The sequence below is a fragment of the Dunckerocampus dactyliophorus genome, chromosome 10 (genome assembly GCF_027744805.1).
Source record: "Dunckerocampus dactyliophorus isolate RoL2022-P2 chromosome 10, RoL_Ddac_1.1, whole genome shotgun sequence".
NCBI lineage: Eukaryota > Metazoa > Chordata > Actinopteri > Syngnathiformes > Syngnathidae > Dunckerocampus > Dunckerocampus dactyliophorus.
This window is the reverse complement of record NC_072828.1, coordinates 7,103,150-7,119,015: the sequence shown is the minus strand read 5'-3', so window position 1 is coordinate 7,119,015 and position 15,866 is coordinate 7,103,150. Positions and strand designations below refer to the sequence as shown.

General features: G+C 41.7%; 1 protein-coding gene across 4 annotated transcripts in view; it reads left to right on the top strand.

Annotated features, from left to right (window-relative positions):
• The window catches only part of farp2 (FERM, RhoGEF and pleckstrin domain protein 2), a 45,368-nt gene that overhangs the window by 4,810 nt on the left and 24,692 nt on the right, over positions 1-15,866 (top strand). For all 4 annotated transcript variants that reach the window (XR_008572596.1, XR_008572595.1, XM_054788657.1 and 1 more), the window contains exons 3-7: positions 11,662-11,766; positions 12,494-12,536; positions 12,627-12,705; positions 14,496-14,593; positions 15,143-15,257. Coding sequence is in view for 2 of the 4 variants with exons in the window: in XM_054788657.1 (XP_054644632.1) it covers positions 11,662-11,766; positions 12,494-12,536; positions 12,627-12,705; positions 14,496-14,593; positions 15,143-15,257 (440 nt within the window). In the remaining 2 variants the exon portion in view is untranslated. The remainder of the gene's footprint in view (positions 1-11,661; positions 11,767-12,493; positions 12,537-12,626; positions 12,706-14,495; positions 14,594-15,142; positions 15,258-15,866) is intronic.

The following is a 15,866-nucleotide window of genomic DNA, read 5'->3' as shown; positions in this document are numbered from 1 at the left end:
ATTGAAGGAAGTTGCTTTTCCTCCCTTTTCATTACAGCGACCAAAGAGGAAAGTTGCAGCAGTCAGTTTGAGTTTGCTGATGCACTTTCCTGTCGCCGACGGCTTGCCAACTTGCTGCAGGAGTCATTCACAAGCCGCATAGGAAGCAATAAGGAAGTCGCTATAGAAGAACAGGCTTCCTGTCAGGAATGGCGAAATCTCCACTGTGAAAGAGCCTAATTGATGAGGCTTTAACTTGAATAAGTAATGATTGTGTCAGGGTGGGCTATCAAGTCTAACTGCTGTGCCCGTGTAAATCCTCAAGTAGCCACAACAATAAGTCTTGTGGCAGACGCAGCCGTGGCGCACCGCTGAGACGAACATTTTATAATCTAAGGCACCATATGTTGTCTCAAACTCTTTAGACCAACACAAGGTGACAGTCGCATGTTTTAATTTGTACGGAAGTGGCTTCCTGGGGTGTTCAGCGTGAACGAAAACAACTTTCAAGATATTTTGGAGGGGAAGGGTTTTAAGATTTAAGCTGGAGATGCCCGAGACTGAACTTGAGCCATGGGTTCTAAAAGTAAGTTGTAGGCATGGAAAACAGAATGTACGGGATTGTATGCAACTATGGCTGCGATCCTGCTGTCGTGTCGTTTGCCAAGAACAAGATGGGCCTCTGAGTGCCTTCCCTTCATTCAGTCCAAGGCATTGTGGGCCGGGTAGAGAACAGCATCTTTTTCTTTTGTACAGAAGCACTGTTGATCTAATAACGTCGGCATGTTTCTTCAGCACTAACAGAACTTGTGCAAAATAGGGCAGTCCAAAGGAGGGCTGCATGATTCTGGAAAAAACCCCCGTCACTCTGTGTAATATGTTCAGGTCAGTGGCCACCGTGATTTTGAATGTATTTTAAATTTGTGAAAAGCTTCATGTGCGTTCGTTTTAAAGTAATCGTAGTTTATTGTTACAGTAATTCCTCGTTTATTGCAGTTAAATGGTTCCAGACCCGACCGTTATAAGTGCATTTCCACAAAATAAGATTCCTGCTTTATAAATGGAATATTATATCATAGTTATGGCATAGAAAACCTGTTTACAATCTTCTAAGTACGGTTTTTAACATCTCTAGACATGAAATAACACCCATGTAGGCACCTTTACACTCTCATTAGCCAATATAGTAGACATATTAAGAGAAAATAAGCCATGTAAGACAAAACTCATGCTCATGTGTGTGGCAGTACATTTTTTCCAGATGGACAGGAAGTGACATTGAGGGTTCAGAGTTGAGTTTTAGCTTGGCATGGGTTACGCCCGCAAGTCTGATCAAGATCAAATCTGGTGCTTGTGTGTCTCACCTAACATTAGGGTAACATTACTGACACCTAGTGGCCAGTGTAGAATACTACATACATCACAAGGTGTTTGAATGCATCTTATGAATGTTTTATATTTGTATTTTAGTTCAGTTTGCTAATTTTATGCTTGAAAATGCTTAATTTAGGCAAAAAAATATGTTGAATTTGCTAAACATGCATTTTTTTGACTAATTGTTATTGTGCCTGTTGTGAGGCCAGTTAAATCCTGCTGTTGTGGCAATCACGTCTGGTACTTGTCTCACCAAACAATTACTAAAACCTAGTGCCCAATGACCATTTAGCCATTTTTATGCTTGAAAATGGTTAATTTAGGTAAAAAATACTACATTTTTTTTAATGTAGTCAACCACAAGACAGCATGATTTTTTAAAATTATTATGTTTGAAAAACCCATGATAGAGTGAAGCAGCAGAGTTCTAACTGCTGTGTGGCAAGGGATGACTTGCCACAATTATTATTATTATTATTATTATTATTATTATTACTCCTTATTGCCTTGTCCTGTTTTGAAGGAACTTCCATTGGTCTTTTGGCTGGTCTTCATAGTAGGTCATGGAAGGGCAGTTGACGGGGGACTTTCTCAATAAAAATCAATAGGAAGACTCATAATAATCCATCAAGTTAAAAAAATGTGGTATGCTCGCTCATGCGTTGGGATTTTTATGCAGTCATGCAAAGACATGTCAGTTAATTAATGAGATCGCCGTTCCCGCAAGTTGATAAATGCTCGTCAGCAGGTGGAACCGGGGCAGTGGAGCCAACTCGTGCTGGCTGGCGAGACTCCCTGGGGGATAGGTAGTGATGCCAGCGACAGTGCAGTCAAGAGTCCTTGAGTAAAAGGTCTTTTGTGATGCAGCTCTTTAAGTAAAATTTGGATCACATTTAGTGTGAATCAATTGCAAATGGAGTGAAGCAGCTGCAGTACTTTTTTTTTTTTTTTTTCCCCCCTTAACTGTGTCCTTTCTTTGCCGACTACATACAGGAATAGACACCAAATTGCAGTGGTGAATGTTTGAAATGGTTGTGGCCTTAAAGCGACCGATTGCCCTCCCTCGCTGCGGCAGCTCAGCATCTTCACAAATGTTTCTGTATTTTGGCGTGTAATTCATGGGAACCGATACGCTCGCTGCAGTAAAAGTAGCGCACTGCCGGGGAGCCACTGCGTTCACTCTGATGTTGTGCCACGTTCTTGGGGAAGTTGGGAATTTCAGTGTCAAGTGCCAATGCAAATTGAACGCGTAGTAAACAACAATGGTGGCAAGATTATAAGGTAATCTGTATTGGTTGTCCTGCTATTTTTGTGGTAGTACATGGCTCACATTAGAACACAGAAAACAAACAAAAACTAAAAATGGAACGACTGTCTAGTTACTCGTCGGGTTGTCCTGATAGAACTTTTTCACTTCTGATCCATCCATTTTCTATACCCCTTCATCCTCATTAGGGTCGCGGGGGCATGCTGGAGCCTATCCCAGCTGACTTCGGGCGACAGGCGGGGTACACCCTGGACTGGTCGCCAGCCAATCACAGGGCACATATAGACAAACAACCATTCACACTCACATTCATACCTATGGACAATTTTTAGAGTCGCCAATTAACCTCACCTGCATGTTTTTGGGAATGTGGGAGGAAGCCGCAGTGGAGAAAACCCACACGCACATGCGGAGAACATGCAAACTCCACACAGAAAATGCCCAAGGGAGAATCGAACCCAGGTCTTCCCGGTCTCCAGGCTGTTCCTGTGCACATGCTAACCAAGAGACCACCGTGCAGCCACTTCTGATATGATACAGATATTGCAGCCTTGAATATCAGCCAATGTTGAATAAATCATGCATACTTTTGTCTTCTGTCATGTGGAATATACAAAAAACCATAGTCAACAACAGTAGGTATGAGGAAAAAGTAACCCAATTACTTATTTATGGACAATGTACTGGCAGCTAGCCATAATATAGTGAGGCTTGAGGTGCTGAATTAAGCGTTTAAACCTGACAGGGGCTGACTCTGTCCTGTTATAGCTAATGACTCCTTGTCGTCCCATGGGAGTTTCCCGATGCTGATGCCGCTTAAAATGCAAGATGAGAATGGTGGTTTTAAACTTGTGCCACCAAACTTGTGCATGACCAGTTTTGCGCTTGCCTTGAACTTTAATGAAAAATACTGCAACACTGTCGACATCAGTCTTATACCTTGCTACATTGTTAGCACTCGTGCAGGGGTGGAGTCTGAACTACTTGTACCAGAGTGCCAATATTGGCGATTTTTGATGCAGGCATGCAAATATGCACCCAGTGACTTCTTATTCAGTGCAAAGTAAGCTTCAAAATAAAAGCATGGCGGTATTAACCTGGATTCTATCACGGCAACTAACAAAAGGCTAAGTTAACTCTAGTTTAATTTTTATGCCATTCCTAAATCCTGTGAACTGTTGGGTACGAGAACGTCCCAGGATTCCATGAGTTTCTGTTGTCACAACTTTAGGAAGTCCATGTATTGCAACATGCCGGGTGTCCATCAGTAATCGACGACCGCTGCGCAGTGCCGTTTTGCCGCTTTTTCTTGAAAACGCCAGGAAGTGTTTTGTAAGAATTGTGTACCTAGGAGTAAGGTAGCAAAGGGCAGATCGGGTGAAGCTACCTCACGGCCTCACCTCTTCACGGACATCTGTTTTGTGAACAAAGCACAGTTTGATGCCAGATTCTCCAATATTCATCCAGTGATATCCAATTCTTCTTTACTATTTGCTATGGGCCATTAGCCCGTAGCTGCTTGACAGGGGTGTGTCGCTAAGCAGATGTTTTCATATTGTATTGTATTGACTTTGCAAGCACAGCGTCTTCTGCATGGAAATTGGTGTGTTGCTGGAGCTCTTTCTCTGCATGAAGTTATGAAAAAGTGATTGAGGCAACCAAAAAAAACAGCCATCTTTTTTGTTTCCTTTGTGACTCTTGAAACAGAGTAGCATTCATTTTTTTAGTAAAGGCAGATTTTTTTTGATACTCTTGTTTTGGACCTCCATAGATTGGATACGTGGTTTGGCAGCTGGTGCCTGCTCATGGTTCTGGTTGAAAGTCTTCAGCCTGGAACAGCAGCAAACAAATCAAATTAGTGCTTGGTGCTTTTATGTTTGGTACCTGTCATGGTCCTCATCACCATCACAATCACCAACAGCAGCAGACATTTGCTTGCATGGGTCTTGTCTTCTACCCCCTCCCACTTCCAGCACAGGAGAAAGCTCAGCCTTGTAGTTTTGGGACAAGGAGGCAGGGTCAGCGAAACACAGGCTTCTTTGATGCCGCTCAGCCTGCCCCTTAGCTGGCCTTCACTTCTCGCGGCTCGCTAAAACGGCCAAGAGCGACCATGTGGACCCTCGCTGCGTAAAAGATGGCGGTGCAGTCAGTTGGGGGCATTCACGGGTGGTGAAGGGGCCCTTAGATGTGGACAGGCTTTGCTTTTAGTGTTGGCAAACAAGAACATAAATAGAAAGGTTGACAACCGCAAGGGATGCAGGAGGGGTGGTGTTGCTTGAGAGGGAGCTAGTCCATAGTTTGAGCTGGTCAGTGGGGGGAGGGGACCAACTTGGGAAGAGAAGCCCTGCTAAAGTTTGGGCCAGGAATTTCAACCACAGGGAAGAGAGCATTACGCAGTCCCGCCAGGATTTCACTGGCCTTTTTTGGGATTGCTGCAGCCTTAAACGCCTGATTTCGCTGGAGTTTTTCCCCAAAATTGCTTTTAACTTATTTTTTTGTGATTTAAATGGCAACTAAACAATGCAAATACTCTCAAGGGACATTACTACAGAAATTATACTTACTCACACTATACAACCTGTACACTGACTACTCTAAAGTATACCCAAGCTTCAATTCTAATTAATTAATTCTAGTTAAGGTATATGCACGTATGCGCATTAAGGTCATCACAAATCACAAGAATTCAGGAACAAATCACCCGCAGGATTGCAAAGTTTCTGTGGTGATCTGCCACAAGTAAATGAATGCTTTGGAAACACTGTAGTGTATTTACCTCCATCTCTTAACGAACACTTACCTACAGTGTGTTCCTTCTTCAGGAATTTTTACTCAATGTGACCAATTCACACAAATGCGTGCATAGTTTGAAAAACAAACACCACCCAAGGCTTCCTAATTGTTCACCGTCTGCTCTGTCGTCCACAAATGTGCAGACATTCCCCGTGTATGTTCTACGCTTGAAAAATGCTTGTCTACTGTAAACATTGCACAAAGTTTAGCCCAGCTTTTGTTGAAAACTTTGGGGAATCATTGAGTGCCATCTGTAGCTGTGTTTTTTGGTGTTATGAGATGTTATCATCACACGCCCACATCGCTCGCAATGTAAACCAGGAAGTGAAGTCCTGGGTGGGTCATGCAGGGACATATTTGATTGGTTGGACAGTTTGAACGCTACTCAGGGACCGACTGATGTGGCTTTTTCAAGATACCAATTATTAGTAGATATCCTTAACTAGCCAATAACCGATATTTGAAGCCGATATTCAAAGTGTAAAGTGTTGACTAATACAAACACTTAACTTTGTTTAACTGTAACTTTGTTTAACTGCCTAAAACCTGTTTAACCAAACAGATAGAAAAATTGCTCCGGAAGAGCATGGAGTTCCTAGACTCAGGAGGTACTACGAGCTAGGAGACCTGCTGTGAATGTTTACTCCGCTCTTACGTTATTCTGCTGCTCACTGTAGCGTTAGCAGTAGAGAGTTTTCTGCGTTTACCCTGACATGTGTGTTTGCTTTCAGGACTTCCCTCTCAGCCGTGTGTGTGCGTGTGTGCACGTGCGCGTGTGTGGACAGTGTCCGCTTCAGGTTGGCTCTGCCACTAACGCCTGCTGTGGCTTGCTTAACCAATCAGATGGCGCCGTGGGTGGAGCTGTGCTAGAGACAGAAGTCGCAGCCGGCAGGAGAGAGAGGCGCGTCTGAACCGAAATAATCCAGTTTTAAATTGATTTCTTGATATCGACCTGTCGGATTTAAAAAAAAAAAAAAAAAAAAAGGTCAATACCGATATTGTCGAAATTCCAAATCTCGACCCCCGATAATCAGAGTCGGTACACTCAAATTTAATTTCGGTTCGGTTCAGTTTCTTGAAGTGCTGGAGTCCGTTAATTTTCAGTACAAAAAGGTAGAAAAAAAACACTTAAAATGCTTTTTATTAAAAAACTTTTAAACTTTTAAAAAATAAATAAAAGCGACACATTTGGGTGATATTTCAAATAAATTAATAAGTAGTAATAATTTTTAATAGAAAAATAATAATAAAATACAATAAAGAACTGTTGTATTTAAACAATTGTTTAAACATTGTGGCGAAATGTAATGGACAGTTACAGTTAAATAGTTGCGTGTGTGATAGCTCGTTGACGACATCACTTTTATCTTTTTCATAAAGTGCTGGTATAACTTTCTGGCTAAAGTGAGGTTGTGATGGTATTTCGTAGTGAGGTTCAAGAACTTTAATCATATACAGTCATGGAAAAAAATGATTAGACCATCCTTGTTTCCTCAGTTTATTGATCCATTTTAATGCCTGGTACAACTAAAGGTACATTTGTTTGGACAAATATAATGATGATAACAAATATAGCTCATAAGAGTTTAATTGAAGAGCTGATATCAAGCAACTTCCATGGTTTTCTTGGTAATAACCAAAATCACTTAAGTTCTAACATGAATAGCTATAGCATTGTACTGCCAAAAAATGTAACTGTTATGAACTATTTTTGTTGTCATTGTTATATTTGTCCAAACAAAGTTGTTTTTAGTTGTATCAGGCATTAAAATGAACAAGAAACTGAAGAAACAAGGGTGGTCTAATCATTTTTTTCATGACTTTACTTAAAGCCAGCGCTCTCAACAACTGAATATGGACGTAATCTCGTGGCTATAAAAACTCCCAATACCATGTGTTACGGCTTTGCCTGGTCAGAATCTCTTGCTAGAGGTTGTTTATATACTGAAGTTATCGGTGTTTCCACTAAGCTGGTTTTCTTTCTTGTAGATGCAACATTCACTGCCGGATGATGCCGCTTGAAGTGCGCTAACATGTTAGATGTGTTTCCTGCAGCATACCCGACATCCGTGGAACAATGTCGACACACAACTTTGGATTTATCCACTTGCCTTTGTCCATCTGTAATTTTAACAGGGAAGCCAAAGTGTTCCCAAACAGGAGACCGGAGTGAGATTGGAGGATCTTAGAGCTAAGGGTTCTCGCTTGCATTTGCGATGATCCCATTTGTCCCGCCTGCAAGGTACTAGTGTTGCTCCCTGTCAGTCAGTAATGTCCGACACTCAGAGGCGTCCGTGCGGAGACTCGAGCAAGACTCTAGTTCCACGTGAAACGCTTAGATCACTCTAGTAATAAATTTTATGAGAAAAATAGCATAAAATATAACCGAAACGGTACACAAGTGGACTGAACCGAACATGGAGAACCAAAACGGTTCAATACATCCTTGTGAACCGTTAGACCCCTACTAATCAGGGACAAATGCAATTGGTGAAACTGATGATGATGATGATGATTGGCTGAAATGTGCAGGGGATTTGTGGACATCTGACAAAGTTGTGAGGTCACGCATAATTACGGGAATTGGTTGAATTTGTGAGAATCGGGTCTTCTGCAAAATTGTGAAATCCTGGAGGAGTGGATGATCAAACTGGTTGAATATGATCTTGACACACAGCCAGGGGTTTTCATTTGTCAGAGGAAGACATTGGTGACATTGCCTCAGTTTCTGTACCTTTTGGTATTTTTGGTATTCGTACTGTGCTGTTTTTGTTGGACAGTTGATTACTTGGAATGAATTAATGACAAAAACTGAAAACAATTGTGCCACGGCACAGTGGTTGGGAATCACTGGTTTCGAACATACCTGCCTCACTTGGACGTCTCACCTCTCTCAAGCTGGTCCTGATCCAGTTGGCACAGGTGCACTGAGCAGACTGACATTTGATCCAAATTCCTGCTCTTTATCAGCCAACTGTTCTCGCGCATGTGCCAAACCAAGATGTTGTCAAGAAATCAGCAGTCATATGAATTACTTGTACATAAACAAATCATGTCGAAATATGCTGAGCTGCGTGGAGTCAACACTTGTTTGACGGTTGTAATATGCATGCTAGTCCAGTAGTTGGCGATTTCACTCTCTCACAGCTGACATGACCGACATCATTTATCTGTTAGTTCTAGGTAGCATGGCGTAAACGTCCCCTTTTAAACGACATTCCGGCAGGGACTCTTTCGGAAGTCTAAAGTATGCACTCAACAAATTATACAAACTCTTAACACCCCACCCCCATTGCCAGTGAGCAGTTCCTCCAGAGTTCACGGCTACAGTATGATGTTGACGGAAGGTCCACCCTGGATTGGAGATATCTTCTGACTTGGCGTCTCACAGCCAAACATCTGTTTGTTATAATCCTTGCAGCTTTGTGAACTTGATTGGGTGACCCACTGACCTGCCAGCCTTGGCACTTACAGATGAGCGCACATTACGCACACGCACACACACACACACACTCACACACACACACACGGTCAGGGTGTGGTGTGATCTCTTTGTCACGTCACAGCATCACAGATTTACCTGAAATTAAAAATGCCAGATGTGCTTTTTAGCTTGTGGCCCACACATTAAGGAGCATTTCAGCTTAGATGATGTACTTGCTACAATGTCTGCGTTTTGACCTCTTCTCTCAACATTTTTTATTGAGTTGCTCTTTTAAAGTAATTGACAGTATTTAGAAATAACTCGCGTACAACCGGAGCAGGAGCCTGGTTCGCGTTGGTAGCAGTAAGTCGAGCCTGTTCCCGGTGAACGCTGGCCCTTACGTGGTCCTGATGGCCTCCCCAGGTATTGAACCCTACGGGTTGGGAGTAAGGAGTTGAATTTTCTTGGGGTCTTGTTCATGAGTGAAGGAAGAGATTCTTGGAGTAGATCCGCTGCTCTTTCACACCAAGAGGAGCCAACTGAGGTGGGCGGCGGGGCATCTGGTCTGGATGCCTCCTGGAGGCCTCCCTGGTGAGGTCTTCTGGGCATGCCCAGCCAGGAGGAGGTCCCGGGGTGGACCAAGCCTCACCTCACTTTCTTGAGGCGTTCCCAGCTGGCCTGGGAACGCCTCAGTGCCAGGGGCAGACTTGTGATTGCAATGTGTCAAAGAAAGTGAAGTGAAGTCATGCCGTTTGCCGTTCAACAGTCATGACCACCCTGAAGGATAAAGATGGTATTTTTGAACATGAACTTTGCTCTTATGCAGTAGACTGGAATAATTAAGCAGTGTAGTGGTCTCATTATTGAGACTATCTCTCCCTCCCTTGCAACACCCCTTCCAGGGTGCAAGACAACCACAGGGATAAAAGCAAGGAGTTATTCTCTTTTTTTTTATTACAGTTTAATTTATTATTGTATTTAATTCTTTTATTACTGTATTTTATGTGATCTGTGTTCCGACTTGCACAGAAACTCGATTTACATCTTTAGAACGGAAGTCTTACATATATGGAGGACCTCCTGCAATCAGATCAAAAGTTTGAGAAGAATCCAAAAGGTGGATCTGGCAGGAAATACTTGACTTTTTTTTTTAAAGATTGTCTTTCATTGGTGTTCGTAAAAGTGCGTCAGACCTTGGTGGATTCCAGTAAATGATTACATGACATTGCCACTGGAACGGCAGTCACTGAACCTTGCAGAATGTTGTAAAGTGAGACAAGACACCTCAAAATGTTCCTCAAGTTAGCCGTCTGGATTGTGAGTTGAAACAGGGTCCAAGACGACCCGTGGAAAATATTTAACAGCAGATTTTGTTCTCTGGTTTGGGGCTCACTGAAATCCAACCCTGTAGACCCATGGAAAAATGAGTATTTCACAGCAGATTGCTACGTTATTAGCTTATGTTTCGTCTGCGTGTGTGTGTGTGTGTGTGTGCGTGTGTGTGTGTGTGTGTGTGTATATATATATATATATATATATATATATATATATACAGTATATATATATATATATATATATATATATATATATATATATATATATATATATATATATACACAGTATATGTATATATAAAGAGGTTCTTTATCTCGTGTGTGTGTGTATATATATATATATATATATATATATATACACATACACACACACACACACACACACACAACCTACACATGCAGACGAAACATACACACACACACATATATCTAATTTTTTTGTTTGTTTTTTATTTTATTTTTTTTTTTCAGTGATTCCACACAAGCTCCTATCAAAGTAGTGAAGAGACAAGCTACAGTGCATCTCTGGTCACTCCTTGGCTTGGGATACTTTCACTAATGCAGGCCAGTTCTTTTTATATGGCCTTTTTAAAAATACTATTTTACATTACAACCAGATGTTTGAGGCTGTAATTTTCCCCAAAAAGTCGCGCTGCAATTCCAAACCTCAAGTGACGTGTGCGCTTAGCAAGTAGTAATTAGTTCTTCGTTTAGTGAAAATAATCCCCTGAGAGCCACGGGGAGCCAAATTTGGCCACGTTTCCTGCTGGCGTTTTAGCAAGTGGGACATATTTGTTGTAATTTACTGGCTCATCTGAGTGGAGATCAAAACTATGAGAACATTTACAGATACAGCAAACTGCCGGATGGCATTTTGTTTTTTTGTCATGTTCTTTTTTGTCTTGACTAAGTGTAATATACACTACGTATACACTACTCCCAAAAGGTTAGGGGGATTTCTTGAAGTTTTTCTTGAAAATGGTAACCAGAAAGTATTTTTCCGAGCGTAAGAATTATGTGTCTAAACTGGAGCAAGTCAGCAATGGAATGATTTTAGTTTTCTGTGGCGCTAAAGACCTTCCTCACGGTCACTGCCCCTCTGCTCTTGATACTTTATGGCCAGCTGTTTTGTGAACAAAGCACAGTTTGACGTCGGATTCTCCAATTAGCACATAACCGTTTGTTTGGGGGGGGGGGTCTACGCAGCTCCAGGGGTCCAGGGTGGAGTCGACCCTTGACCGCTGACCAAGCACAACAGAGGATGTGTGAATGCAGAAAGAGTGCAGATTTACCATGTACACAACTTGACATTCATGGAGTATTTTAAACATACTTTCATTGCTGTCATCTGAAGGTCTTGTATCTATTTGTCTTTGTATCTTGAACTCTTGAAGAACCCCCAACTTGACTGAAGCACCCTCCTCCCCTTCACTGTTCTAATATTTAATGAAATATTTGTTTTTTTCTGTCTCTCTTGTTTTTCCTTGTAGACAAAAGCGTTGGGGCAGACGCTCCTCTGTGAGGTCTTTCTGCGAGGCAACCTCATCGAGAGCGATTACTTTGGTCTGGAGTTTCACAGCACACAGATGAACTGGGTATGTTCACACACACGTGAAGTCACACATGTCTGCGATAAACAAAGGCAAGCAGCGCAAAGGCTTGAAGTTCACAGTTTGGTGGCAAGATAACTGGAGTTCTTCCTCAGCACTTCTGGTTGTACTTCAGCACTTGATATTCTTGGACCTGTTTTAATTCATCTGGCAGCAGGCCTGCACGGTAATTGCAGGCTTTCAATTGTTGACTCTTCAAAAAAATCTGTCTTGGACCCTTAGACCTCCAAGAAGGTTTTTGTCAAAGCAGGAGAGAAGAAATATGATGCATTTGTACAGTGTGTAACTGTAAAAACATTTAAGAAAAACACTATTCTATTGGCATTGGCCGTGGGGGACAACTTATAACGCATTTTCTTCACTTTTCACTTCGTATATAGGTCTGGGGTGTTCAAGGTGCTGCCTGGATGTCATTTGCTTTTTTTTTTTTTTTTTAATTGGGCCATGGCATGTTGTAAAAATAAATTAAAACACAAAAAATGGGGAAAAAATAGAGCAAAAAGGCACAATATAACAAAGCCTTGTCTTTTACAAATAAAATAAAATAAACAAATAATAAAGTAAAAAATGTAAAAGTGCTCCGCAGCATTCTTTTTGATTTTTTTTTTTTTTTTCCAGTATGTGGCCCCAAAAATGTTTGGACACAGTAGTGTGATATGTCCCAATATTTTTGTCCACATAATGTATGCTCTGACTGTTTGTGTGTTTGCAGCTCTGGCTGGAACCCACTAAACTCATTGTGAAACAAGTCAAAAGTAAGTAAGAAATAACAACACATTATGTTGGATAACGGCGGATAGAATGTAAACATAGTTTTTTTTTTGTGTGTGTGTGTGTGTTTTCAGGACCAGCAAATACTCTGTTTAGACTCTCAGTAAAATTCTTCCCTCCAGACCCTGGTCAGCTGCAGGAAGAGTACACAAGGTCAGCCGTTGTAATTTCCGTCTGGATATTGCATTCATCTCCTTTCTTTGCTTTTGAAGACCAACCATTTTCTCTCCAAGAAGATGAAGATGATTTGTTGTTGAGAGAATACAGATGGTCCTTATGTTGCGATGTTTTGTAGTTAGATATCAATATAATATATTGATATTGTCTAAAAAGGAAAGACAACTAGTTCCCGGTGCAAGGCAGAAGAATACATAGCTACTTTTATTCTTTTTAGTCAACCTTTTCTCCTTCATTATGTGTGAGGCAAACTATACTGGCAGTGTCAGGGGTAGAAATTGCCAAAATCCAGCGGAAGCAATTTGTTGCTTGTAGATTTTAACTTTACAAGCAAATTGCTCATCTAAGAAGCAATTTTCAGGCAAAATTTTTTTTTTCCATTTTTTCCAATGTTTTTTCATCAGCCCTTGTAAAGCCGTCTTCAATTGGAGTTGGTTTCTTGTTTGCTTCCAAATATTTGGCGTGCCTGGTTGCTAACGACCGTTGGTGAAGTGTTGATTTAATGTGCTGCTGTATTGCCTCCTTTGTCACCCTGTTGCTACCAGTCACAAGAGCTGACCCACGATCTGAACCAGTACCATGTTCCTTGCACACCTCACACCAAATTTCGTAAACACAATCGTCGTCCTTGACTTTATAACCAATGTCCGTGCTCAATTCTTTCATCCACTTCCAAACAGTTTTTACGAGCTGGTTATGGCGACATAAGATGCACCAGGTCTCAGTGGCAGCTGTCGTCCATCACTCACCATCGGCGTCGTCAGCGTCCAGGAACTGTCACTGGTGCCTGTGGAGGGGCCTGCTGAGGTTGAGGCCAACTGAGAAACCGCGGGCCTATCCAACTCATCGGCCGTTGCTTTTTGTGTTTTCGGAGGGTTGTTATTGTTATTGTTGTCCCGCTCCGAGTGACATGAGTCCGCCTTGGCAAAATACTTAGTAATCATCGTGTTCAGTCTGCAGATCGCCAGCTAAAACAGCAGCAGGACCACCATATTTGTTTCCAACAGCAACAGACGATCTGCTGCAACACAGATTGTGATTGGATGGGAATATGTCTCACGGCCAGTCAGAGATCTGCTTTCATACGCACCATCGTCATAATACCGTAATACCGTACTTTCCAGCGCAATTTGGTTTTCGCAAATTGTATTGCGCCCTTATTCCCGTGACCCAACTGACCCGATCAAACACAAAATAATTTGTCTTATTTTTTACAGTTTTTGCACGCAATTAGTGTCTTGCGTCAGGTTAATTTCGGTCCATGAGTGTGTCAAAGAAAAGGAAAGTGAAGTGAAATTAGACTCGGAAAAGGAAGAAGTGCTGATCAACATTGACTGCATGCCTGGTCCGAGCCGCTGCGACCATCTTGAAGGACATAAAGATGGTATCTGCTCCTATGAAATGGACATTGATAACTAAGCAGCGTTGTGGTCTCATGGGGACTGTCTCTCCCTCCCTTGCAACGCCCCTTTCAGGGTGCAAGACAACCAGGGGGAAAAAAAGGACTTGTTCTTGTATTTTTTTTTTTTTTTACTTTTTCATTTCATCCTTGTATTTAATAATTTTATTACTGTATTTTATCTGTCCTTCATGTTTTCTATTTACAGTGTTAGTGCGGCTTATATCTATAGGAACGGAACTCGTACAGTATGTAGACAGAGGACCTTCTGTATTTACATTTTTTAATGAAAATGCAATAGTGATTATTAAAATGTTGTTATCAGATGGACACTAAAGCCTGTGTTTTTTTTTGTTTGTTTTTTTAGGTACTTATTCTCCCTGCAGATGAAAAGAGATCTAACGGAGGGACGCTTGATCTGCACAGAAAACACCGGAGCCCTTCTCGCCTCTCACCTTGTCCAATGTATGCTTCAGCATGCTCAAACCAGCTACCCATTTGTCATCAGCGGTTTTAACATTGGGCTTCTTATAGTAGTGCAGCATGTTGCATAATTTACATGCATTATGAAATTAAGTGCACATAGATTCAGCACTTGGACATATTAGTCCCACATCCAAAAGTGAATATTTGTAGCCTTTATCTGGCAAGCAACCATTTTGCGTAACTCAATATTCTCACTGTGAGCGAGTAGAGCCTTGTGATTTCCCCCAGCCAATAAGCAAAGAAAAATATTGACTATAATGAAAGAGATTATGGAAAGCATGCATCTCCAAATATTGTGAGCTTTTTCTTTTCACCCCAAACGCGAAAATAAATTGGATTACGATTTTTTTTTTTTTTTGTATGAAAACAGAAAAATGTGGACACGCATGCTTTTCACTGGAAAGCCATCACGATACGAGTCATTAAATTCATTTGTGTTGGAAGAGTTTAAGGGTTGAAATCACAGGCGTAGTAAGTAGAATGAGTTTGTCTTTACGTCACCAAATATTCATCAAAAATTGTCCCTAGCCGAGATCGGAGACTACGACGAGGCGGCGGACAGAGACTTCCTGAGGAACAACACGCTGTTGCCTTACCAAGAGAAGGTGCAAGAAGCCATCATCGACTTCCACCGTCGACATCTGTAAGTAGAATTTGTGGTGCCGCCCTTCTGCTTTTGCGGATGTACTGTAATATTTTGCGCATTAGCCACATTCTGTGATGGTAATTGTTGGTCTTTATACGCCGTGGTATGTCTTATTTGCTGCCTCTCCTGTTTTCGCATATGTCACTCTCCTCCTCGTTAGGGCCGCGCTGTTGCGAGGCCAACACAGGCTCTTTTCAACACTGTGCACTAGTTGGCTCTGAAGATCTTTGCTAATCTCTTCCCTCGATTGCCAGCATGGGAGCACAAGCGCCGAGTTCCTCCCTGGCTAATCCCCCCCTCACCCAACTCCACCACACTCTAGCCACTCGATTAGCCTTAAGGCCAGTAGGGCAGGGGAGGGCCCTAAGGAGATTTCACTGCTTAACGGATCAACAAAATTAGAATGTTGTGATGATTGGATGGATATGCCTTCCTAACATGCTGTTTGCTTGTAATCACTTGTTTTTTTTATGATCTAGCTCAAATCCTGGAAGTTAAAAGGGGTTTTGGTTTGCTATACCTGACAAAAAATGTCAGAATAAGCTTGATGAACAATTAAATATTTTACACTTACGTCACAACCGGTTGTAAGGAGTCCTACATTCG